This window comes from Stegostoma tigrinum, chromosome 5 (assembly GCF_030684315.1).
Source record: "Stegostoma tigrinum isolate sSteTig4 chromosome 5, sSteTig4.hap1, whole genome shotgun sequence".
In the NCBI taxonomy this organism is placed as follows: domain Eukaryota; kingdom Metazoa; phylum Chordata; class Chondrichthyes; order Orectolobiformes; family Stegostomatidae; genus Stegostoma; species Stegostoma tigrinum.
In genome coordinates this window covers 38049069-38076897 of record NC_081358.1, presented here as the reverse complement: position 1 = coordinate 38076897, position 27829 = coordinate 38049069, and the positions used below count along the sequence as shown (strand labels likewise).

At 39.5% G+C, this 27829-nt stretch overlaps 2 protein-coding genes across 6 annotated transcripts in view; one reads left to right on the top strand and one right to left on the bottom strand.

Annotated features, from left to right (window-relative positions):
• Window positions 1-4116, bottom strand: part of mtbp (MDM2 binding protein) — a 69419-nt gene extending 65303 nt beyond the window's left edge. Inside the window, exons 1-2 of one of the 3 annotated variants that reach the window (XM_048529882.2) lie at window positions 3566-4116; window positions 389-472 (exon numbers count right to left, since the gene is read on the bottom strand). In XM_048529882.2, coding sequence (XP_048385839.1) covers window positions 389-472; window positions 3566-3635 — 154 coding nt within the window. In that variant the 5' untranslated portion in view covers window positions 3636-4116. The remainder of the gene's footprint in view (window positions 1-388; window positions 473-3565) is intronic. The other 2 variants (XM_059645939.1, XM_048529881.2) reach the window with 2 other exon arrangements.
• Window positions 4117-4275: 159 nt separating this feature from the next.
• The window catches only part of mrpl13 (mitochondrial ribosomal protein L13), an 81392-nt gene continuing 57838 nt past the window's right edge, over window positions 4276-27829 (top strand). For 2 of the 3 annotated variants that reach the window (XM_048529888.1, XM_048529889.1), the window contains exons 1-2: window positions 4276-4334; window positions 9967-10090. In XM_048529888.1, the coding sequence (XP_048385845.1) occupies window positions 4308-4334; window positions 9967-10090 (151 nt within the window). In that variant the 5' untranslated portion in view covers window positions 4276-4307. Of the gene's footprint in view, window positions 4335-4718; window positions 4847-9966; window positions 10091-27829 lie in introns of those variants that run through there. The other variant, XM_048529890.2, reaches the window with a different exon arrangement.

Here is a 27829-nt window from a genome sequence, read left to right as displayed (position 1 = left end):
AAGGTGAATGAGGTAACAAGGTGTAGAGCTGGATGAACACAGCAGACGAAGCAGCATCAGAGGAGCGGGAAGGCTGACGTTTCGGGCCTAGCCCCTATCCCAGGTAAGTTGCTAGGCCTGCTGTGTTCATCCAGCCTCACACTTTATTATCCCAGATAAGTTGAATGTTGGTTTAAAACTGCCCAGACCAACGAAACACACACAGCAGTTGGGATATGTTGGGTATGAACAGTATGCCAGCTTTTCACAGGAAGAGCACTTCAAGCACAATTTTTGAGACAGGATGTCATCTGCAAAACATTACCTCAAGAGTCAACAACTACAATTTTATTTAATGCAACTGAAGATGAGCAAGCTTATGAATTTCAAAAATGATTAAAGTTATTACCTGGAAGCAAGGCCAATCTCGAATTTGATGAGATTCTGGCATTCTTTCTCAGTAGCTCATAGATACGTTTAATGGCTGTCAGTTCTGCAGAATAAGAATGAAATGATGTATAAACATATGCTAAAGGAAGATAAACAGTCTTTCTTATTCATCCGTGTTGCAACTGGTGATACAGCCCCTACAACCTCTAAAATATACTAGAGGCAAAAATACAGACTAAAAATATCCCAGCTTAGGTCATGAAAGAATGAATTCTGGAAAACTCCTTTTCTTCCTCCATGTAACATCCCATTTCCCTCTTACACATAAGCAATATCAGTTTCCTTCAGGAACTTCACAGCTCTCTTCAGAATGCTTCTTATTAACTTACAGTTGCATGCAAAGTTATTGTAAACTTCTGTGGAAGAAACACCTTTGAATATTGAAAATGTTCACATAATTTATACATCCTAATAATGTACAGAACAAATTATTTAGTTCAAATAATGTCTCCTAATGCAGGATCTAAAGATTCTTAAAGTAACTATTAGGCTATTGGGTTGCCACTGGAACATTTTCCTGGGCTTTCAATTCTTCACGCTTGGGAAGAGGCCAGAACTGGTTGTGATCTTCTAAACGAGGACACTCCCAACAAGATGTTGCAAAAGAATGCAAAAAACACACGGAATACCAAGTAGGTCATATAGCCCATCAAACATTCTCCACTTATCAAATGATCATGGGTCATCTTGGGATTCAATGATGAGAATATAGAAGGCATAGTTAGGGAGTCTGTGGTTGAACAAGATTGGTGGTACAGTGGACAGGGAAGAAGATTATCTAGGATTACAAAGAGATCTTGATCAATTTGGGTCAATGGACAAAAGAGTGGCAGATAGAGTTTATTTTGGATAAATGCACGGTATGCATTTTGGTAAAACAAACAAAGGCAGGACTTATACAATTAAACGTAGGGCTTTAGGTAGTGTTGTAGAACAGAGAGACCTAGGGATTCAGGTAAATAATTCTTTGAAGTTTGCTTCGCATATAGATAGGGTGATTAAGGCTTTCCTTGACTTCGTACTTCCTTCATTACTCATGCTTTTGAGTATGGGAGTTGGGATATCATATTGAGGTTGTACAGGATGTTGGTGAAGCCTTATCTGCAGTACTGTGTCCAGTTCTGATCTCCTTGCTATAGGTAGGATAATATTAAGCTGGAGAGGGTTCAGAAGAGATTTACCAGGATACTGCCAGGTATGGAGGATTCGAGTTATAAGGAGAGGCTGGATAAGCTGGGACCTTTTTTTTTACTGGAGCAAAGGAGGTTGAATAGTGACCTTAGAGAGGTTTATAAAAATTATGAGGGGGTACAGATAATATGAATGGCAGATGTCTTTTCTCTAGGGTGGAGGATTTCAAGACTAGGGGGCACATTTTTACAGGCAGAGAAGGAAGATTTAAAAAGAGAGACGAGGGACATGTGTGGAATGAATTTCTAAGGTGTGGATACAGTTATAACGTTGAAAAGACATTTAGTTAAGCACATGAATAAGAAGTGTTTGGAGGGGTATGAGCCAAGCACAGGCAGGTGCGACTAGTTTAGTTTGGGATTATTGTCGGCATGACCAGTTGGTCCAAAGAGTCTGTTTCCCTACTGCATTACTCTATAACTTCGCTTCCCTGCACACTCCTCAAAATTTGATTCCCTGCAAACCAAAAATCTTTTTGTCTTAAATATACAATTTTCAGTGATGGAGCATCCACAACTCTCTGGAGTAGATAATTCCAAAGACTCTGGAATTCATGGGATTGGAAACTATCTTCCTGCATATCTGTGCTTCTCTCTCCCTGACAGTCTCAAGTTCTGTTGTATACTCCCATCAAAATGACTGACCTCCTCTTCTTTTTTAAAAGTTTACCGAAATGGCTTGAGGAATCTTCTAAGATATCATCATTCCTATACTTTGTAATAGTGAGCTGCCAATCCTGCTACTGTCTCAACAACGTTTCTGTAACAGCAGTCATGCCTAAATGTGTTAATACCATCAACTCATACCTTACTTGTAAAGGTCATTGCATTAAAATAAACACTATCCAACCTTGACATGATTTCCCACTGCCTTAATTTGACTACATAAGCTCTGCTTTCCAGACTGATGTGGCTTTTCTGCTACACCTGTCTGATCATCATCCCCAAGTGACCCTTCACTCTGTTCTCATTTCCCTATTAAATTAGATTTAAACCCTCATTCAAAGTATCAGCAAACTACATCTCGCTCCCATACAAGAAGACATTGATGCCATTTCTGTTCAGGTGCAACTCTTCCGAATTATACAGATCACACCTTCACCAAAATGGACCCAGTGATCCACGATTCTAAAGCTCTCTATCTGCACCTACTTTTCAGCTTCACATTCATCTAGAACCATTCATCATACATCCAGAACACATTCATCTGCTCTATTCATCTATTCCTATACTCACTAAGATGTGGCACCATGAGGAAAGCTGTGATAATGGCTTTTCAACCTAGCTCCCTAAATTCTTGTTGCAGGCAAATAGATGAATGAGGCCCATGTCATTGGTAAGTACATGAACCACATCTGACAGTTATCCTCTCACTTCAGAATGGTCAAGTCTGAAACCAGTTCTGAGGAAGGGTCACCAGACCAGAAACATTAACTCAGATTTCATTCCACAGATGCTGCCAGACCTGCTGAGCATTTCTAGCAATTTCTGTTTTTGTTTCTGATATACAGCATCTGCAGTTCTTTCAGTTTTTAAATACCAACTAAAAGCCTGTGCGAAGCAAAGATAATATGGGACACATTGCTATTGAATGTGGGAATTGTAATTTTAATATAAATGCAACAATCTGCATAAAGCTTGAAGGTGTTCTGTAAGTCAGCAAAGCAAGCTTTGATAACACAGTGTGAAGCTGGAGGAACACAGCAGGCCAGGCAGCATCAGAGGAGCAGGAAAGTTGATGTTTCTTGCTGTCTCAAAGCAGGTTTCGACCCGTTTTAAAGATTCTCTTCATGTATGTATGATACAAACTACTATTATTTATGCTCGAGTCTACCACCTATCTGTCAAGGACTCCTATAACATTATCCTAACCTGAATAATAGGGACAGGGGACAAAATAACATCTCAGAGCATACAACTAAACAATTTACGGATGCCACACTTACCAGTAAACTCTTCATCTTGATCTTGGTCGCTTCTATAATTCCAAACGACTAATAGCACATATCGGTCCATTGCAAGGTGTGGCCAGAACAGATTACACTAAAATAAACAGACAAACTGACTGAAAGGTGGCTCCGCGCTCTTCCGGGCACTGTCTCCAAAAATCAGTGGTCTCATAGGCCTCCTATTGCTAGGGTTTTTTGACTGGCCTTTGGCGCAGGATCCCTATCTTCGTTTGTTTCAATCCATTCCCGTGTTTTTATCTCTCTCTCTCTGTTTTCTGTTCTCTGTACATTTAATCTGTTTTTTTTATACGCGCATTGTCTCTTATTCTTCCCGTTTTGTGTATTCTCGCTCCAGATTTTTCGATCTATGCTCTCCACAACACAATATTATATAATATTAGAAGCGTATAATACATAAACATTTATCTGACTATTTTCTCTCAGCTCCACACAAACTTCCCGCGCTCTCCCCGTTTCCAGGAAGTGCCTCATCCCATAAGGCATCCGGCTAGAAACTGGAGCCGTCTCGGTACCCGCTATTTACTTTTTTTTCATTTATTTGAAACTTAAAAAACTTTCCGCTCGATATTTGTCTGGGTTTATCAATGCCAGAATGTCAACGAGATTTGGGGTTTCCGTTGCCCTCGGAAAGTGAAAGCCGTTGAGTTAATAATAGCGGGAGGGGGAATCAAAGGAAGGAGGTTCCCTTCCGGAAGGGTTTAGACGGCGCACTGACAAGATGTCGAGTTTCAGTAAAGCGGCTCAGGTGGGGAAAAGGAGACACTTTCCGGCCTCGGGGGTGGGGGAGGGATTCTGTGTTTGTCTGTCACTGATCGTAAACTCAGGAGGTCTGGCAAACAAGAAATAGTACTTTCTGAAGTGCAGCGGCAGTTGGAATGTAGGAGAGCGCGGCGCCCCGTGTGAGCACAGCAAAATTCCACAGGCAGCAGCAGCGTGACTTTGAAAAAGCTAATCTTGTTTCTGGAACTGCTGGAGGTGTGCAGCGTCCGTGAAGAGAGAGAAACAGTCAGGTTGTTTTTTTTTCTCGAGGATCCAATACGGCACTTCTTGGGAATCGGTTCCAGGTTCCCAGACCTAGGCTCCCAGGAGAGATGTAGCGATGGCCGGAATTGCTCGTAACGAGCTGTTTATCATTACCAAGAGAACTCTTAAAAGCAACGGCCAGAGTCGCCAGTTGCCCAGTGTGTATTGCCACTTTGAAATATCTATACTTCTAATCAATCCGCCAAGAGATGTTATTGTGTACCTGTAGAACAGGTAAGCTGCTTGGTTTGATGATAGGGGCACTCCATCGCACCAGAAGAGCCCTGAATATGACAGGGTAATAGCCTGAGCCCAACCATCTTCAGCTGTTTCATCAATGAATCTCCCTCCATCATGAGATCAGGAGTGGAGATGTCTGCTGATAATTGCATAATATTCAGCACTCCTTAAAATACTGAAGTAGATGTCCGAATGCACCAAGACCTGGGGTAATATTCAGGCTTGGGGTGACAAGTGGCAAATAAGATTTGTGTTATTCAACTGTCAGACACTGACCTTCTCCTTTGAGAGAACGTAACATTGCCTCTTGAAATTCCTTGGTGTTAACATCACTGAACCCCCACTCTCAACATCCTGGGGTTGTTTTTCACCAGAAAATGAACTTGACTAGCTGTATAAATAGAGTGACTACAAGAGCAAGTCAGTGACTAGGAATACCGTAGCGATTAACTTAGCACATGATTCTCCCAAACTCTGTCCAACCCCTACAAGGTACAAGACAGGAATGTGATGGAATATTCTCCACTTGACTACATGAGTGCAGCTCCAACAGCACTCCAGAAACCATCTAGGACAAAGCAGCTTACATGATTGGCACCTTTTCTGCTGACTTTCTCCTTCTTGGGTGGTAGAGGGTGCAGACTTCAAGGGGCTTTTGGAGGAGCTTTGTTGGATTCCTGCAGTGCAACTTGTAAATGGTACGCACTAAGGCCAATGTGCATTGGTGGTGAAGAAGTGAATCATGAATCTGATGGATGAGGTATCAACCAAGCAGCTGTTTTGCCCTGGTCAGTGTCAAGCTGTTCAGTTTGGTTGGAGCTGCACTTATCTAGACTGCACTACCCTGACTTGTACCTTATAGTTTGTGCACAGACATTGGGGAGATCGGAGCTGAGTGAATTGTCGCAGAATTTCTAGCCTCTGACTTGCTTTCATCGCCACAGTATTTCTGTGGCTGGTCCAGTTTAATTCTGGTATATGATAATCCCAGAATGTTGACATTGAGGATTCCAGATTGCTAATTGAAGTGATGGCAGTGGGGTGTAATCATTAAATATTTTTTAGACAGTGTTAGATTCTCTTTCGTCTGATAATGCCAGATCAGTCAAGTTTCTTTAATGCTTTGTGCTTTAATTTTCAGTAGATTGTTGGAGCCAAGAGCATCAAAGCTTACCAATATACACAGAAATGTGGAATTCAAAAGCCTTTAACATATCAACGATGATCTTGTTGAATGAGAGAGTAGACCCAAAAGGGTTGAATGGTCTACTTCTCTTATTTTGCATATTCATACGTTTGCAATGCGCTTGAATTTCAATTCTCTCTTGTTGGTGATGGTAAATGGCTGGCATTTTTATGGCATAATATTCTCTGCCAGTTATCAGCTGAAGCCTGGATGTTGTCAAGATCTTGCTGCATTTGTTCAGTAACTGATGAGTGGAGAATGGTACTGAACACTACAGTTATTGGCAAACATCTCCACTCCTGACCGTATGATGGAGGGAAGGTCATTGCTGAAGCAGCTAAAGATGGTTGGCCTAGGACAGTACCCAGAGGAGCTCCTGTAGTAATGTCATGGACCTGATAGGTGAACAACTGTCTTCCTTTATGCTATGTGTGACTGTAAGCAGCAGAGAATCTTCTCTTCTAGTTTTTACTCCAGTTTTATTAGAACTCCTTAATGCCATATTTAGTCAAATGCAGCCTTGCCATCAAAGGTAGTCACTCTCACCTCTTTTCTGTGACTCAGCTTTCTTGTCTGTGTTTGGACCAAAGCTATAAATGCAGTCAAGGGTTGAATGGCCTTGGCAGATCTCAAACTGAATGTTAATGAGTAGGTTATTCCACTTCCATTCAATTGCACTATCGATGTGGATTTACCTGGGTTAGATTTGTCCAACATGTTATGTACAGGGCATACCTGGGCAATTATCCATATTGTTTGTTAGATGTATTGAAAGAGCTTGATTTTGGGACACATACTAGTTCAGTTGCACTTGTTTTCAGTGCTATTGCCAGAATGTTGTCAGAGTCTGTAGCCTGGAGATTTACTAGAATGATATTGGGGATGAGGCACTTCAGTTATCTAAAACCTCCAGCCATTTCTTGATAATATGTGAAATGAATCAAACGGATTGAAAACTAGCATCTCTGATGTTGGCAATCTCAGGAGGAGGCCAAGATGGATAATCCAGTTGGCACTTCTGGCTAAAGATTGATACAAATGCTTCAGGTTTATCTTTGCACTCTGACATCAATGCGTGCTCACTGAGCTGTGGTCCAGCACTTGTGAAAAGTATGCACAAGCTTTTATGCAAAGAGCTTAAATGTCAGTCTTTGATTCTGCTACGCAACTAGTTTTAAAACCTTGTTGAACAGGTTCAGATTCACTTGCGCCAGCGAAAGGCACTTGATGTGGCGAAACGATGCAAGGTAGTTATGTTCACGTAAAATATAAAACAAATAAATTATTAAAACCCATAAAAATTTAATTAGTTCGTGACCTTGTCATTTGGGATCTCAGATTGGGCTAAAGTTGTATACTTTGTGACCCTCAACAGTTGTTCCAGTAAGTTGTTTGTGTTGTTTCTTTTATTTGTGCAAATTGTAGGTTTTATTTATTTATTGGCTACATGGCAGTGGAGATGATGGCCACGACTGAATGTAGTCAAGTCTCAACAGGGAGCAATACTTAGATTCTTCGCAGTACTGCTTGTCTTAGTTAATAATTCAGTTGTGATTTGGGACAGGAGATTGTTCAACTATTAAATGATATAAGCACAGAAGATGGCCAGTCAACCCATTGTGCTGATCTTTAGAAAAAGCTATTCTGTTATTGCCATTCTCCACTGTTTCACCTAGCCCTGAACATTTTTTACCTTTTCAAGTATGTGTAGAATTCCTTTCGAAAGTTACCACTACGTCCGATTCCATTATATCTGTGAGAACCATGGCTCACTGTGTACAATCTTGCCTGACTGTGCTCAAGTCTCTGGAGTGGACTTGAGTCAAAAATCTAGCTTGACCCTCCAGTGTTATATGGTTGGATGTGCAGACTTCTCTGTGAGATGGTAAACCAAAGCCCTATTTTGTCTTGCCAGTGGATGCAGACAATTCCATGGCCAAATTTTTCAAAGAAGAGCTAACAGGTTCTCCCCAAAGTCATGGGCAATATATATCTTCCAACCAACACAACATAGACAGGTTATCTGGTATAAATAATACTGCTGTGCAATCTCGCTCTGTACACATCATTTGCTGCATTTCTTCAACTAAAACAGTGATTAAAATGCAGAAGTACTTTGTTGGTTGCAAAGATACAACCTGTGCTTGTGATAGCTGCTATAGAAATGCAAGCTTTTGGTTTAAGCAGCATATTCCAGAACATAATTATTTACTTTTTAGAAATAACTATAATTTTCTCCGGTTCTTTTGTCAATTACCTCAAATACCAGTGTATTACTAATATCCCTAATGTTGGACCATGTCCTCCTCATTCATCCTATCAAAACTCATAATTTTGAATACCTATATTAAATCCCCACTCCCCATAACCTTAGAGAGGGTCATACAGCATAGAAACAGGCTTCTTGACTCACCATGTCTTTGCCATCCAACAAACACTAAATGGCACTAATCTCATTTACCTGCACTGGGTCCATTGCCGACCATGCCCTGGCATTTTAAGTACTCATCCGGATGCTGCTTAAATGTTGTGAGAGTACTTGTCTCTACCACCTTCTCATTTTCCATATATCTACTACCCTCTGGATGAAAAAATGTTTCCTTAGATCTCCTCTAAACTTGCTCCTCGCCTTAAGTTTATGCCCTTATGTCTTCGACAGATTTGGCACGATGAAGAGATTCTGACTATCAATCCTGTCTATACCGCTTATAATTTTGTGTACCTCACTCAGATCGCTCCTCTCCTCACCTGCCAAGGAAAACAAACCCAGCCTATCTGGTTTCTCATCATAACTGATACTTTTCATCCCAGGCAACATTCTGGTGAATCTCCTCTGCACCTTCTCCAGTATAATCATGTCCTTCCAATATTGTGGCAACCAGAACTGCACACAGTATTCCATCTGTGACCTAACTAATGTTTTATAATGGCGTAACAAGACTTCCATGCTTCTATTTCTATGCCCCAGTTAATGAAGGCAAACATCCCATACGCCTTCTTCACCCCACTGCATCCCAAAACCAGCCCAACCTGCCTCCACTTCCCTAACCTGTTCTTCCTCTCACCCATCCCTTCCTCCCACCTCAAGCCGCACCTCTCTTTCCTACCTACCACCTCATCCCGCCTCCTCAACCTGTTCGTCTTCCCTGGACTGACCTATCCCCTCCCTACCTCCTCACCTATACTCTCCTCTCTACCTATCTTCTTTTCTCTCCATCTTCGGTCTGCCTCCCCCTCTCTCCCTATTTATTCCAGTTCCCTCTCCCCATCCCCCTCTCTGATGAAGGGTCTAGGCCCGAAACGTGAAGTTGTTGCTTGGCCTGCTCTGTTCATCCAGCTCCACACTTTGTTATCTTGGATTCTACAGCATCTGCAGTTCCCATTATCACTGCCTTCTTCACCATCCTGTCAATCTGTGCTGACACCTTCGGGAATCTATGGACTTGTACACCTACGCTCCTTTGTTCTTCCGTACTCCCTTAAGATCCACCATTCATTGTGTATGTCCTTCTCTTATTAGACCTCCCAAAGTGCATCACATTGCATTTATTGGGATTAAACTCCATTTGCCATTGCTCTCCCTAATTTGCCAACTAATCAGTATCTGACTGCAGCCTGAGCCCTTTTCCTCACTATCAACAAGAACACTAATTTTCGTAACCTTCTCCACACTAAGGAGACAAAACCTGGTTACTTAAGTCTCTTAAGTTAGCTGAAGTGCCTCATCCCCAATATCATTCTAGTAAATCTGCAAGGCTTTGACATGTTTCCTAAAGTTAAGCCCCCAGAACTGGATACAACTTTCAGCTGAGGCCTCGCCAGGTTTATCATCTCATCCATTATAAATGATTATTTTGTTATTATGCAGAACTGTTTTTGTGAATTATGTCTTATCTGCTTGAAACTTCTTCCTTCCTTTGTGTTCTAGCAATGGGCTTCCTTTTCAAAAATTTGGTATTTGATTGATGCCAAGATGCAACCACCTGGAAAGATTGCTACAATGTGTTCAGTCAGGCTACAAGGGAAACATAAGCCTATCTACCATGCACTGAGTAAGTATCCAAGATCTTTGTAGCCTTTCTGAACGGAATCTTTTATTAATAACTTGAGCTTTGGTTGATAGCGAAGGTAATTGGAATTCTGTATTGCTGATGATCCTTGTAGTGCTCATCCAGAGCAGTAAAATCTGCTAATCTCTTTGGGTAATGTACAAATTCTAACAAACCCTCTCTCTCAGTATATTGAAACTCGTTATTTGAGCTGTTCAACATTTCCAAATTAGGGCTGATATTTGGTTCATTCCTTCCCTGAATGAGCGGCAATGAAAGCATTTCGTCAATTTGCCCCATAAACCTGGTGTAAATTCATTGGATCTTTGCACAAAATGCAGCATTGTGATAACTCTTAAATAACTTGGGGGGAAAATCTAGTGCTGCTGATTTAGTAATTGCTTACCTCTGCTCCATGCTAAGGACAGCGCAGTCCATGTTAAGGGCAGTGCAGTGGCTCAGTGGTAAGCACTGCTGCCACACAGCGCCAGGGACCCGAGTTCAGTTCCACCCTTAGGCAATTGTCTGTGTGGAGTTTGCAGATTCCCCCTGTATCTGTGTGGGTTTCCTCCAATTTCCTCCCATGGTCCAAAAATGTGCAGGTTAGGTGGATTGGCAGTGCTAAGTTGTCTGTAGGGTCTAGGTGGGTTAGTCATTGGAAAATGCAGGGTTACAGGGGTAGGATTAGGGTGTGAGCCTGGATGGGATGCTGTTTAGAGAGTTCATGTGGACCTGTTGGGCTGAATGGTCTGTTTTCACGCTATAGGGATTCTGCTCTATTCTATGTGTGATATGAGATCAAATTCAAACCTGGGATTAATTACCAAAAAATTCGGTGAGTTGAGATAAAGTTGTTAAAGAGTCATGCTTTAGAAAGAAGATTATGATTGTTTTGTAAATTGTGATTAGTCCAGACATGCAATAAATGAAATCAGAAGTGTAAAGCTGAGTGTACTATTTAAATGTTGCCACTAGATGGTAGCATGATTCCACATGGATATGCGCTGCAGTAATGATGTCTCTACCCCATGACATGAGTTTGAAACTCCTTCAGGGGCTTTGTCCGTCCCAACCTCTGTAATTTCCTCCAACCGGCAAGTTTCAACAAATCCTGTATTCGTCTAATTCTGGTCTCTTCGCCGTCTCATATTTTAAACATTTCGCCATTTGTAGCCATGTCTTTAGCTGCTAACCAATGGAGTTCTCTCTCTCTGAACCCTCTACCTCTCTCCGATAGTTTGAAATTTGGCATTCTTGTGTTTGTCCTGATGAGTGCAAAACGAAAAACTCCATCAACATGCTGTATTCTCCTTTTCAGCAATGTTCAAGCTCTGTGTTAACAAGTTATGATTTAAATCCTCTTTGATTTCACTGCAGTCTCTATAGCTTCACAATGACTGTTGTGATACTTCCAGACCCCTTTGAAACTCCCTCGTGCTGCACACACATAGCCAATAAAATGTACAGTAACATAGTTGTACATGCCAACATTACATGGTGGTATACTTCATCACTTTCGGGTAGAGGCTTAAATAAGAACTAGAAATGGGTGTTTTTGGAGATGGGAGGTTTTTCCAGCAAATTATTGTTGTTGTTTGTATCACATGGTAAGTAAACATACCTACAGACATTTTTAATACTTCCGTTCACTTAAGGAAGATAATACCCCATCCCATTATTTTGCACGCTTGGGAATTTTTCAGAACTCCCCATCTCACTAATGCTAACCCCCATTTTAAATGAAACTACTTGGTGACATAGCAAATCACTTTCCCAATTGGTAAGTTATATAGAAAGCTAATTCATTTATAGGTCAAGCTAAATAAGCCATGAGTAATGTGGGATAGCCTAACTCCTGCCCCTCATAACTTCAATATGTATTTATTCATACTGCATACAAGGATAAGTGGCATTGTTTCAAACAGAAAATACTGAAGAAGCTCAGAGATGTAGCAGCGCCTGTGGAGAGCGAAACAGAGTTAATGTTTTGAGTTGAAACCAAAAGAACCGCAGATGCTGTAAATCAGGAACAAAAACAGAAGCTGCTAGAAAAGCTCAGCAGTTCTGGCAGTATCTGTGAAGAAAAACATCAGAATTAAAGTTTCAAGTCTGGTGGCCCTTCCTCAGAATGCTTTGGGTTCGCTGTTCTAGATGAAGAATCATGCTGGACTCAAAAGCTAGCTCTGTTTCTCCCTCCACAGATGCTGTCAGGCCTGCTGAATTTCTCCAACATTTTCGATGTTTGTTTCAGATTTCCAGCATATACAATATTTTGCCTTTTTTCTGACACTCTTTCAAAATCACTATGTACTATCATAATTTTGCTGTTTCCATACAATATTTTGAGTTACTTAAAGGAGGAATGGTTGGCAAGAGATTTTGTTTATCCTGTATTCTGACTGAGGTGACAGCAATTCTGGGACTCAGCCTACAATTTGCAGTTTCTATGGGTCCACAACATTGAAAAGATCAGTCAGGACAATGGTGGAGTTTGTAAGAAAGAAGTGACAATTTTTTTCTTCTGCAATTAAGTGAGAAGGGGTTGGAGATTTGTAGAAGGGTTGGAAAATAACTTCAGCAGTGATATAGACATCAATAAAGCTCTGAGTGTAAACCACTGTTGCACTCCACTGTCAAGTGTTATCAAGTCATTGTCGTGCTGTACTCTTCCTTACTCAGTCTGCATTCTCAGTTAAGCTGTTGAAATTTAATTCCAGCATAAGCATTTAGTACGTATAGGCTTTATGCATATCTCAAATATCAAACTTTTTACTATCAACCATGACTTAGTAGGTAGCATGCTCACCTCTATGAGTTCAAGCCCTTCCCCAAGATTTGATCTCAAGGCTCCGTGCTAACACTCTGTGTGCAGTGCAGATGGAGTAACGTACTCCTCAGGGTATTCTGTTTAAGGTGAGACATTAAAGCAAGGCCCTGTCTGCTCTCTTAAAATTCACTGGTACTATTTTCAGGAAGAGCAGCGGATTTCTCCCTGGTGCCATGGCCAGTATTTATCCTTCACTCAACATCAGATAGATACTGTTGGTTGTTATCATATTGTTGTTGTGGGAGCTTGCTGTGCATACATCAGCTGCCATATTTCTGGCATTAAAATAGTGAATGCACTTCAAAAATATTGTTCATACGCTGTAGAGTGTAGAAGGAGATTGTGAAAGATGCCATAGAAATTTAAGTCTTTTAAGTTTAATGATTAAAGCTTTGCTTAACTAAGGATAACTGGTCACAAGAAGGTGTGTTCAAGTTTTTTGAAAGGTTTCCAACTGGAATTCCAGCTGGTTTCAATATTTCAGTTGAAAAGCCTGAATTGATAAGCTGAAAAGCAAGTTTGATAAAGAATGTGGTACAAGCATTCTCCAGACTTCACCACTGTTGTCATGAGGTTGATATAAAACATGCACTAGTCCTGATTTTGTTTTGTCAAGAATATACTTAGCAAGTTATTTGAAGACTAATGGCTGAAATTTATTGCAAAAGAATGATGTTGATGCTATTGTAATTCAAGTGTAAATCAGAAAGCAATGTCCAGCATTGACAAATACACAGTGAAAAGGTAGAAATTGGGAAGTTTTCTCAGTTGATTACACTGCAAAAATTCGATTATGCTGGTATCTCATCAAAAGACTCTGTGTTGAAATGTATGGAACGGACTGGATAGTTCTCTTTCATATCCTTTTAATTGTGAGTAAATTTTGAATGTTATGGCAAGTTTTAGTTACTGTTGAATAACCTCTCTGGCCCCAAACTTCTGTATGTGTATGGAGTCTCATTCTTTCAGGTTTTAGTAATTTTGGGAGATTTTAAAACTTTTTTGTTCACTTCTTTTGTTTCCGTCATATTTTTCTTTCAATCCCATATTTATTTGCCTCTCTGCTTTCTGTACATGATATAATAATAAATCAAATGTTCAAGCGTGCACATTCTGGTCCTGACTTTCTTCTGCTCAATAACAATTCAGCAATCTGATTATGGAAATTCACTTCACATAGGTCCTAGACCCTCTGTAGTGGGGTCTGTTGTCTGATCACGACAAGCTGCAGTGTACACTCCCACATAAATCCTGTGATCCAGCATAAAAGCAATGAATGGCTGTTGACGTGTATTCATGAAAGCAGCAAGATATGGCTCACCCTACATAATATTTATCTAATTTCCAAATCTAGAATTGAGAAGTGCCTAAACACTTCGTCAGGGCATATAAATGAACATCACACACAGAACATCAGGTGGCAGAACTGACTGATTTAATTTTTTTATAAACCAGTGTTGAAGCTCAGTGTTAAACTGATAATAAATGGTTAAAGCTACATTAATGTACATGAACTTACTCAAACTTTAGAATTAATGGATGACCTCAACTGGTCAAATATGTAGCAAGTATCGAGTCTCGGGTTGCCAAAGTTATGTATTTTTCTTTAATTAAGTAGAAGAATGTTTAGGCAATGCTGATGTGCTGTCAGTGGATAGTGCAAATGTGCTTCTAGAGACATCTGTTGGTGGTAAATGGATACCATTCTGTACAACTCTCTCAATATGACCTGTCCTAATATTTTGTTTTATGAAATAACTAGCTCAGTCTGCACCTAGTATTGGGAGAACACTTTGTGGTGTCAGTAACCTGATTAGCTCTCAAGTCCTACATTATGTCTCGTACATATTTGAGTCTTATCCAAAAAACCTAGATTTGTCAACACATGGTCACAATTACTGAGACTGAAGGTCTGTGGGGCTCCATTCATTAAAATCTCTCAACAATGTCATTCAATATGATTGATGTGGTAAAACATTACTGCAAAGAATTTTGTTTCAATTTAAACAAAGATTCTGTGTTTCCAGAATAGATTTTTGATGGTTGCATTATTTTTCAAACATGTCTGTCTATGAAATACAGCACTGCAGCTGTCATCTGATAAGCAGTGATTTGCAGAGACATCCTCTTGACATGACCAGGAGGGAGTATATTAGTCCATTTTCTCTGGCTTCTATTAGGATTTTTAAAAATGTGGTAGAAGCTATTAATTGTGAAAACTTAACAACCCGGAGAGAATGTTCTCTCAATAACATGGCTCTCACAAAGCGGACAAATAATTTTTAATATTTCCATGTGTCAGATACCTATGTTTACACAACCTTGAACGTAGGCAGTACAATTGCTCTATAATTCCACTTGCAAAATCCAATGCTCCTTCCACTCTCCTGGTTTCTTTTTTGGAACTGCAGCATTGTGTCTGAGTTGATTTCTTGACTAGAAAGCCATGGTAAACCTTCCAGCCTGTTGCTAATTTAAGACTTGAAGTTGCTAATTATGAATGTTGATTTTGTCATATTGTTACTCTACACAGTTGTCAATCAGGGTTGAATGTAAAAAATATGTTCCAGATTTTAGGTAAATTGAAATGCATGATGACATTTTCCATTTAAATGACAAACATCTTGCAGCAACATAAACTTAACAAAAGTAGGCTCATTTTTATCATCCTGGTAAATGTCCATTCTGTACATAGTAGCGATATTAGTTTTGTGTGCTGTTAATTATTTTCAAAACTTTTCATACATAATTTATAAAGATAACTTAATGTATTAGTGTTTTTAAAATGTTATTTTTAATGAATAATTTCTCTATGGCTACATTGTTCCCAAATAGCACTGATAAATTAACTGACATTGACTTGTCAGCTGAAGATAAACTTTGAATAGGCCACAGTGTACTTCAGTACTGTATTACAGATGATTGCCAAAGGCAATGACAGTCTGAGAAAAAGTTATCCACCTGATCTCTTGTTGGAGGTTTCACTGTGCTAATGGCAGGCAGAGAATAGGGAGTACTTTTGGCAATAGTCTACGTTCTACATTTTCTGAATTACAGGTTTTGTTTTAAACAGAAATCCCTCAAACAAGAAGTAACACAAAATAACAACTTGCATTTATACTGCATCATTCACATAGTTAGGTATTTTGAGGCACCTCATGGTTGTGCTATGACAAGCATTTAATAATGAGCCAAGTAAGTAAGTATTCGTACAGGTGACCAAAAGATTATTTAAAGAGTATCTTAAAGCTGGAAAGACAAGTAGAAAAGTTTAGGCACAGAATTTCAGAGCTTAAGATCTTGACAACTGAAGGGCTGTCATTTATTGAGTGAAAATCTTCATCAATCAGGATGGTTATGGAAACTCACTGTTCTTAATTTGATGATGTTTTAAGTTGTTGAAAATAAATGACTTTCAAGTTTTCAACAGGAAAACTGTTTGTTTCTAAATGGCTACTGTCAGAAAGTGTCAGGGCCAAAACTAAGCAGTTGACAACTTGGAAGTGCATTTGTGAGTGAGTTCGGATAAAGTTTGTTTCAGGGCTGGTACAGATGGAAGGGGTTGGGAGACATGTGTGATGAGGTCTACAGAGAAGTGTTAGAAATGACCTTGTCTGTAGTCAAGACTATGTGAGTTGAGATCCACATGAGACAGTGAGGCTGATGAGTATGTCTGCTGAGAGGCCACAAATCTGAAACATTATCTGTGTTTCTCACCGTCACAGATTTCCAACATCTGCAGTATGTTGCCTTTATTTCAGAACAAGGGAGCACTGTATCAGGAAAAGGAGTTGTCATCTATTTAGGACTGAGATGAGGGTTCTGAGTATTTGGCGTTCTCGACTCTCGAGTGCAATAGATGCTTAAATATTAAGTGTATTCTTGACTAAAAGCAACAGATATTTTGGGTACTAATGGATTAAATGGATATGAGATAGCACAAATGTGATGAATTTATTGATGACCAATGAGAAATTAGATCAGGAGTAGACCTGTGGATGCCTACTACTTTTTATGTGGCATGAGAGGTTTTTCAGACTAAATAAAGCCTTCAGGCTGAATAAGTTTATTTTTTTTTAAATTATCCATCTACATTTTTACCATAATCCTTCAAATGCCGTTTTTCTTCCCCAGAACTTACTAATTTGTTCGGTGAGTCAGTTTCACCAGCAAACAGAAGGCAAGGTATCATGATTTTAAGGGCATTTTTTTCGTAACAGTGAGCCATTTTTGATGTTTGCTTTGAAACATCAGGCATGTCATTTTAGGTGATGCTGTCTTCTCATTGATGCTTCCTATCAAGCCTGCAGCATGTGCATGATTAATGTTGTAAAGTAAAGTAAATGACATGAATTGAGTGCTGCACATAGCCAGGAGACTTTCATCCATCAGCACCTGGCATGGTAGAACCAGTATTTTAGAAAAAAAGAACTTACTGTGAATTAGCTTTTTGCTGTAGTGTATTTTTAAATTCAATTAATCAGTAGTATTTCAGACATTGAAGGTTTAATTCTCCATAAAACAGTTTTTACCTTCAAAGGTTAAATGTTCATACTGTCTTTTCTGTTAGCTAAGCTCTGCATAAATATTAAATCAGTCATGAATTCACTTTTCCCTAATGTTAAATGTGCAAGAAGCTACTGAAATGTTGTTGAGAGATGTTAATTTATGCCCCAAGCACTCACATTCTTACTGAATAAATTCTTCCCATCACGTTCTACCCATCATCATGTGACTAGTCAAATCATAATTTGTATCAACAACTTTGAGTACTCAAAGCAATGAGTCTGCAATAAAAAGAGTGTTAAACTTTCCTGGTTTAAATATGAACTTAGGTTCTCGGACGTTTCTTCCAGTATATTACTTGAGGTTTCATTAGTTATGTAGCATCATGTGTAGAAGTTTAGGAGAAGGCAAGTTCAACTAGGAATACTGTGCTTCAGAGGGAAAATGAAAAAGTTTTTAACTATTTTCTGGACTGTAGGCAAAATTATTATAAACTGAATTTACGTTTTGTCATTGGTGATGTTTACCAACCATGTTGCGTGATTATATTGCATAGCAGCTTCATTCCTCATATCTGATATCTTAACATGATATCATAATTCTAATGTATACCCCACAGAAAATGAAGCAAGGATTGAAAATAACTGTTCTAGGTCCACTGAAACAGAACAATCAGACTCTCATCATTTTTTAAAGATACCAGCTCGCTGTTTCTTCTTTATCAAATTTAGGACTTTTACATCTGTAAAGGGAAAAAGGAATTTCACTTATGAACAATTTCAAATTTTTGGTCTTTGAAGTTTTAGGCATGTGATAAAGCAAGAATGCTAAATTAAGACCCAAGTGAGCGATGTTGTAGAGGTATGAGTTTTTTTTTGTTGTCTATTGGTGAAAGACTATATACTTAATTGAAGCTTTGCATCTTGTGCACATCAGGACAGTTATCAAGAATATCATTTATACTGCGTGCGAACAAAGTGCTGATTGCTAGGTAGGCCTGCCAACAAACTCTGGTAGAGGCATTGCCATGGAGAATGCACCTATTCGTGCTGCCAGACTTTGTTTAAATTTAAACGAGAACTGAAACAGCAAATTGCTATCACCTATTTTGTTGAGTTGAAACAGGCTTAGTGGATGTGCGTGATCTTCCTGCCTGCAAAGATGAGGATTCTGTCTATTAATAGATATATTCTCCATGGTAAAACCTTTACCAATCAGAGTATGTCCATGAGAGAAGGAAATTCCTTTTCCTGTTGTTGGCAACAAGAGGCCATTCCAACTGACGGAGGCTGTCTGAATAGAGGTAGCTGTGGAGGTCAGAAGCAGCAGGCAGCTCCGAACCAGGTTCCAAAGCCCCCCAAAAAAAGAATGATAACTGCCCTCTTACCAGGTTACTACTGTCTACTCAATGCTTCAAGCTCCTACAATGGTGAGAATTATAGGGGTGCACCATAGAGGACTGTCATACAGGAGTTTGGATGCCGGGCATTTCTATCAGATGCCTCCTGTGCAATTGATGCATGTTACTGTATTGCAGCTGTCTATGTAGCACCTCCAGGACCAGTCAGATATTGCCTTTCATACATTTCCCAGGGTTCACGCCTAAAGCATAAAAGAACTACAGCAGCTCAGGGACTGAGCTGGCACACCATCGGCTCAGTGACCATTCGTCACTTTTGGTGCACATCTGATAGCTTTTCACCAAAGACTAGCGTAGATCAAGGACATAACCACAACAGTCGCCATTCAGCTTCGCCCCAGTTGTGTTTGCTGCCCCCCTTGGGCTGGCATGTTTGCTCAATCTGATTTCACCTCTGAAAGCATTCAACAGCAAACCAGAACACCAAGGCTTAGATGTCTCATAAGCTGATTAACATGGATGGGGGTGTCCTTCATCACAAACACTGAACATCTGCCAAGAGACATGGTTTGCTTATGAAGGAACTAAGTAACTAAAGAAGTGCGTACTCTTTGTTACTTTGAGGAAAAGGTTGCCCTGGGAGTCCTTTATTTTGGGTTTGTAAATGCATGTTTCCCATTTGTAGTGAAGAAGATTGCACTTTGTACATAATTCCAGTAGGTTCAGATGTTAATGAGTATTCATGACATGCTAATAAATTCAAAACCTGTTCCCACCCTCTGAGCTGAGGAAGGCTGACCTGCCTGAAAAGTTCTGAGAAAGAAGCGAATGAATGCACTGTAACCAAACTTGCAGATGATGTGAAAGTAGGTGGAACAGCAGGTTGTGAGAGAGGTACAAAGAATTTACAGGGAGATATTGATAAGTAAGGAGCTATAAAAATTGGCAAATTGAGTGCTGTGAGCAGTTTTAGCTCCCTTATTTAAAGAAAGATATCATTTCATTGGAGGCAGTTCAGAGAAGGTCCACTATGGTGGTCTTTGGTATGGAAGGTTTGCCTTATAAGCCAAGGCTAAACATCTTAAGACTCTGCTGACTGAAATTCAGATTTCATTGAAGCATATAAAGGTTCTTACATGGATTGACAGGGTAAATGCTGAGATATTTCCCCTCAAGGGAGAGTGTAGGACCAGAGGATGCTGTCTTTGAATAAAGGAGTGCCAATTTAATCTGAGATGAGGAATTTTTACTCTGAGAGTTGAAAGTCTTTGGATTTCCTTGCTATAGACAGCTGTGGGGGTACAGCCCTTGTGTGCATTTACAACTGAGACCCATAGATTCTTGATCAGCAGTGAACCATGTGTTATGGGAAAAATGCTGGAAAGTGGATGAGAGGCATGTCCGATCAATCGCAATCCTATTGAATGAAGTATGCTTGAGGAGCAAAAGGGCTTTCTGCGGTAACTATTTTCTCTCATTCAGCTTAAGCGCAAAACTTTAACTCACTGTGAGGAAACTGATTTTTTTGCTTCCTGCCCAGTTAAGTTCCCCACCCACCCTTGTAAAAGCCCTGGGCAGGCATGGAAAATTCTGCTGCCCCATGACCTCTCCACAGCTTACTTTCTGACCTTCCTTTGTATCATTGTAAATTTAATAACCATACTTTTTGGTCCCTTCATTTTTGGTCACTGGTTTGTGGCAAAATAATTTAACTCAATCATATTGATTTGACTCATTCTGTGATACAAGAGTAATCAGTCTCTGTTTCATCATTAGAATTTCTGTTTCTGTGATGAAACTGAAGTCTCACCTCCTGTATTTGAAGCGTAGCTTTGATTTCTTTCTTTACTTGCCGGCTACTCAGTGCATAATTGCAACTGAAAACTAGACTTAACTGTATTACCACCAAACCTTTGAGTCAATGTAATTCACATCTGATCATTTTAATTCGTTTCAAATTGCTTCTGCCTCAAATATTTCAGCACGCTGTCACATAGCATACAAAAATAGTAAATGTATGCAAAGTCTTGGCTTGCTGCTGCACCTAGTTTTAGACGCCCTATTACAGGAAGGATGTAAAATCAGGTGGTGGAGGAAATTCTGTGATGAATCTGCAATGATGAAGGGAAAGCCAAAAAGATAAAGGATTATTTGATTGTTTCCTTGTGGTTTCCAAAGGGTTTTTGTAAGATTAATTGTGATAGATTGTTTCAAATTTCCTATGACACAGAACCAGGAGTCCTCTAATTTAAAAGATTTGGAGAGGAAACACTATAGTGCATAGGAATGCCTGTTTGGAGGAGATTGCCCAGTTTGAGATGAGGTCGTAGAAGAATTTGAACAAGAGGATTGGACTTTGAAATCAATTCAGTAAATCCCAGGGTACTAGTAGGGACTGGCAGGAATGCACTGCAGGAATTGGTATTTTGTGGGCTGTTGTGAAATTTTTTTTTAAACGTTAAAATGTGAGACCACTGTTTGTATGAACAGTATGCAGTTATTTCACCTGGTTAGCTTGAAATCTACACGAGAAGATTACAGTTTTACTGTCAGCAACCGATATTACAACTATCCCAGACTGCAAATTTCTTCAAAAAACAAAAGGGTCTAGTACTCCTGAACTTGAACACTGAGCAGTGAGTTATGCATCATTTGCCATTGATTATTTGTCTTGACTTCTTTTTCAGAGAAACTTTAGACCGTTTTATTGTGAAAAACAATTTCAATAGCATATGTCTGGTATTATGTACCTTGGAATAGCCTGGTTACTGTACAATAATATACAATTCAATGAATGTTAGCACAGTTGCAATGATGAAAGAACTTGTGCCTACTTTGATTTAGTACAGTTCAGTGAGTTCAGTTTGGAGTTTTTTAAATGTAGTTATCAATTGGAGCTGCTTTATCCATTATTTAGTACCTTGCATGATTTCAAGTTTTGTCTACTGCAATTTTACGTAAACAGAAAGACCTTTAATCTTAATCGTAACAATTTTCCCTTCCCATGGTGTATTTTTGGACCATGAAAAGTTCCTCATATATTTTCATTTTTTGGGAAGGGTCTACAGCTTCAGAAAACCTGAGAAAATAAACAGGACTTCAGTAGTCGTGATATTGTTAACTTGGTATCCTTTTTACAATCTGTTCAGAGAAAATTAGATAAATGTTTGAAACCAATAGTGAGATAGTGCTAAGAGAAAACAAACAGTATAGCAACATAAGTTTTGGTTGCTGTGTTAAGGAGCTGTCATACACACAAGCCTAACTGGCCATCTTCTCTATATTGTAAATTTCTAGTGACCCTTTGTGAATTACACTGCTATACACTTTCAACAACATTTCTTAAAAAACACGCTTAAACTCACCCTCCCATCATCATAACTCTTGTTCCAGTGTTCCCAGATTTGGACTGCTGGAACAGCTGACATCAGCACTTTAGACATATTGTTGTGCTTTGGCCCACAATCCGCTACCTGGAGCTGGAAAGACTGGCGTCTTTTATTTTAAAAATGTATTTCAAGAAACTAAAAAATAATCTACAATAACTTGGTTATATTAAATTTCAAGTTTAATTTGTAATATGAATCTAAGCTTTTAATTGTTGAAATTTGGCATTGCACCTCAAGCATGTGTATGTAAATATATACAAGGCCTCTGGGGCTAAAAGTAGCTTCTGAATCTTTACCAAATTTAGCCATGCATGGTGTAATGCAGGTTTATCTGAACCTTAACATAATAAACTATTTCTGCAGTTGAAAGGTCTGGGAATTGGTTACTAAAGCAACTTCTAGAGGTCCTGTTACTCCAAGGTTGTAAAGTCTCCTTCCCTAACTGCTGTTTTAAAATTTCAGCAAGCTAATATGTATGGATAACTCCAACAAGGTCCATTCTCTCAACTATTATGTTCAGATATATATATTGTGTGATTAAAATGCTAGTCTTGTCGGCTTCATTCTTTCGCACGGTGAATGAATGAATGATGTTTTTTCATCTCTGGATATTCTGTATGTATGTTCATATATTGGTGTCTGCTCTTATGGTGATAATATTGCATAAATACTGGCAGAAATGTAATTCTAGAATACTGATATCAATAAAGGATTAGACAATTTTGGATAGACTGGAACTTTTTTCCTTGGAGCATGGAAAGTTGAGGGGTAACCTTTATAGAGGTTTATAAAATCATGAGATGCATAAACAAGGTGAATGACAAGGGTCTTTTCCCAAAAGGTAGGAGAGTTCAAAACCAGGGGGTATATTTTTAAGGTGAGAGGGAAAGATTTAAAAGGAACCTGAAGGACAACATTTTCACGCAGAGGGTACTTTGTATGTGGAATGAACTGCCAGAGAAAGTGGTAGATGTAGGTACAGTTACAACGTTTAAAAGACATTTGGACAAATACATGAATAGGAAAGGTTTAGAGGGATATGGGCCAAACGAAGGCAAATGGGACTAATTTAGTTTGGGAAACTTTATCAGCATGAATGAATTGGACCGAAGGGTCTTCTTCCATGCTGTATGACTCAATGACTATGACTTTCTGCAGCCTAGATATGTCAATTGAACTGCCATCCTTAATTATCTTTATTTTTTAATTATATTGTTTACTTATTTTGGATTTCGTATTTTAATAAGTTGTCTCCATTTTGTATAACATCCTAAAATTTAAGACTATAAGGGACCATAACAACTGACAAGACACTTAACAAACAGCTAGTTTAGTTGTCTGTAGGAAAGCAAAACTGATGTCAATCCAGTCCAAAGATTCCATTTCTGACTGCCTGCTACAGGTCCTAAATTTGCCTGCTCCTCTGTGATGCTGACTCTCTGTCCTGGTCCTCACCTCACCTGCCTCTCTTCTTTGCCATTCAAAGATACTACTATTTTTAGTCTGTGCAGAATGGGGAACTGGTGACCATGGCCATGGAAAATAAATCCTGAAATTTTCCAGAGAAACCATTTTTGTACATTTCTATTTAAATAGATAAAGAGAGACACCAGTAGAAACAAGAATGTTTAAGGCACGGAGTGGGTTTTCACAAATTGATTGCATAATCAATTTTAAGTATAGATTAAAATCTTAAAACTAGCCAAATCTATGAAACCAAACACTTAAATTTATGACATGCCCATTGTTGTTGGTTTTTGTTCCCTTTGGTGATATTTCAGTGAAAAATAGCACTGATCTTAGTGCAGGCTGAAAGTTTTTCTGCTATTGTTAAATGCATGCTACAACAAATAAAACATCTCATGTTTATTCAGTGTAGTATGCTATTTTAAGTGAAGTTGTTTTCATTGTAAATACAAATAAATTGCCTCTTGATGTGCTTTGCCTTAACCCAGTTCCATGAAGTCCAAATTGTGTTCTCTCATCTCTCCATCTTTCCTCCTATCCTTTTAACATTGTGGTTTCATCTTTTTGTTTCTTTCTGTCTGTCTCTTGTGCATTTTCATTTCTTACTGCTCTCCCCTTTTTCCTTCTTACACTGTTTCATTCATCTGCATTCCTTATTCCTTTCTCCTTTCCTTCCCCACATTCCATCTTATTATACGTTTGTTTCTCATTCTTGTTTTCTTGCATGGCTACATCATATCCCCGAATGATCCCTTCATTCCTCTGTTCAGAATTCATTTACACTTGCAGAAATGTTAGCACGAAGTGAGGCCTTTTGGCTGAAATGTACTAGCTTCATTTGAAAGTTATGTCCCATAATTCAACTTACCAGCTGTTATGTTGTGTCCTCAATCATTAGTTATGTTACTGTTTCTTTTACATTCCCATTAAACCTAAACTCATCTACTTTACGTAGCTGTAATATCTAGTTCTGTAGTGGGATCCCAAAAGTACTTGGAGCAATCCAGCTGTAACCAAATATTTGGCTTTTTTATTATGGCAGTGGCTGGTGGCTTGCTCAGATTTGTGCTCATAGTCATAATGCTGCTTCTCTTGTTTTTTTGAACAAGTTGATTACCAGCTGTAGACCTTGCATTTGTGGGTGGGTACAAAGAGCTGCATTTAAATTAGTAAAGAGCTGAGTAAGGCTCATTAGGTGGGTCGGACAACAGCCTAGTCGTATTATCGTTCAAGCATTAATCCAGAGACACCGGTAATGTCCTGGGCTTGAATCATGCCTTGGGTAATGGTAGAATTTGAATTCAATAATAACCTGACCATGAAGCCATTGCCAATTGTTAGGAAAAACCCATCTAGTTCACTGTTGTCCTTTAGTGAAGGAAATCTGCCACCCTTACCTGGTCTGGCCTACATGTGACTATAGATCCACAGCAATGTGGTTGACCCTTAACTGCCCTCTGGGCAGTCATGAATGGACAATAATTGCTGGTCCAGCCAGTGATGCCCACAGCCCAGGAATGAAAAAGAAAACAAAATTTTTGAGCCTTGGAGATGAACTGGAAGTGATGTTCCTTCCACAATGTTGCTAATCTTGTTCCTGATGATGGCGGTCATGAGGGAGGGACACGCTGTTAAAGTGAGCTTCATCAGTTGCTGCAGTTTATCCCATAGATCAGCTTTGTCCAACAGGTGGCCTTTCAAGGGTTCATATCTGGTTTGCGCCTGGTATTCAACTTACAGATATGTATACATAGCAGATTCTGCAAAAAGATGATGTTCTCATCAAAGTCCATTTCTCTCACGGCAGCAGCAAACTTAGAAGAAAAATTATCTTCGTTTGGAAGAACAATGAACTCTGTGTTCGTCATGAGGTCTTGTAGCAGAAGCAAGTCTGTGGGGCTAAGGGTGAAGTTGACAAGGACAGGATGACTGATGCGCATGGGCAGGGACGAGACAGTAAGTGGGTCAGGAGAAGATGAGTCATTCCTTCATTCTCCCAAAGAACTTGCATCAATATGGCAGGGTGGTCTTGAGCTGAGGAGCAAATGTGAGGCAACACAAAATTGTTACAATATAAAAGGAGCCATTAGGCCCGTCTTGCCTACAACAGCTCTCTCTGCATTTTCACTTAGTGTGAATCTCTTGCCTTTTTTTCCATAACCCTGTCCATTATTTCTCTTCAATTAATTATCCAATGCCCTCTTGAATGCCTCAATTGAGCTGGTTTCCATCACACTTCCACGTAATGCAATCCAGACTTTAAATATTCACTTTGTGAAAGAAGTGTTTTCCTCACCTTGATATACTTCTTTTGCAATACACTTGAAAACTGTGCCCTCTGGTTCTTAATCCTTTAATGTGCAACATTTCCTCTCAGCTGTATGGCTGTTTCCGGTCTAGAAGATCCGGTCTTGGAGATTTGCACAGAAGAAGAATGAAATAGTGGGAAATATGCGATTTTGAAAGCCTACCAGATCTCCTAGCTTTTTCTGTCTGAGGAAAACAGCCCCATCTCTCCAATCTTTCCTCACGACTGAAGTTTCTCATCCTTGGGATCATTCTCATAAACCTCTTTTGCATTCTCATCTTTCCAAAGGTGTGGCACCCAGATCTGCATTTATTAATGTAGCTCATGTCACTGCCATATATAGTTTCAGCATAATCATCCTGCTTATGTACTGTATGCTCCTATTAATGATGCCTACTGTATGCTTTGTTAACCGCTCTATCTGTCCTGCCACTTTAATGATTTATGTGCACATAACCACAGGTCTCCCTGCTCTTAGACACTGTTTAGCATAATCCTTTATTGTATTCTGTCTTTCTATTATCTTTGTGACAAAGTGTGTCATCTCACACTTGTTCAAGATGAACTTCATCTGCCACTTATTCCTGCATTCCTGCAACTTGTAATTGTTCTACACAGTTCTGTTCACAGTTTGCAGCCTTACCACGTTTTGTGTTAACTTTGAAATTGTCCTCTGCGTCCTTAAAAGTGTTAGTGTGAGAGAGAGAGTCTGTGTGTGCGTGTGTGTTGAAACGGAAGAGAGATCGTGCTTGAGGGAACAACGGAGTTTGCATAAGGGTGGGAAAGAACATGGGAGGGCATGAGAGAGAGCAGGGAATTATTTGTGAAAACAAATCCTTAAAGGTAGTACGGCAAGTTGATCTGGTAATAGAACATCAAATGAATTATTTTCATTTATCCATGAAAAAGAATGTAAAAGCAAAGAGATCGCAGTAAAATTTAATTAATAACAATTTCACCCTCAGCTGTATAACTGGACATTTCCAGACATTACACCAGGAAATATCTAAAAATCTTAGAAAGGGTACAGTAAAGGTGCTACCTGTGTTGAGGGTTAGGATAGGGTAGAAAAGTTACGAGGATAGGGTAGAAAAGTTAGAATGGATGTCCTTAAGACAGAGAAGGTGACCTATTTGATGGTGAAGTTGTTGATTTGTTCGCTGAGCTAGTAGGTTGGTTTCCAGATGTTGTGTCACCATATTAGGTAATGTCATCCATGCGCCTCTAATGAAGCGTTGTTGGCCTGCCTTGCTTGTTATTTATATAGGTACGGCCTGATGTGATTGGCCTTATCTCTGGTTCTGCTTCGTAGTGGTTGGTATATGGGATCTATTTCCACATGTTTATTGATAGAGTTCCGAGTTGAGTACCAAGCCTCTAGGAAGTCCCGTGCATGTCTTTCGTTAGCTTGTCTTGGGATGGCTACCTAATCAAATTGGTGGTCTCGTTTGTCCAAGTGTATGGAAGTGAATGATATTTGGTCATGTCTCTTGGTAGCTAGTTGGTGCTCTTGTACCCTGATAGCTAGTTTTCTCCTGATCTGTCTGATATAGTGTTTGTGGCAGTCCTTACATGGGATTTTATATTTAACATTGGCCCTGTTAGTTGTGGGTATGGGATCCTTTATTCTTGTCAGTAGTTGTCATAGTGTAGCTGTGGGTTTGTGTGCTACCACAAAACCTAGTGGTCGGTGTATTCGGGTGGCCATCTCTGATACGTTCTTGATGTATGGCAGGGTGAATAGTGTATCCAGGTGTGCTGTGTCTTCCTGTTATTGACAAAATCACATGTAAGGACTGCCACAGACACTACATCGGACAGGGTATCAGGGCACATGAGCACCAACTAGCTACCAAGAGACAAGACCAACTATCACTCATTTCCA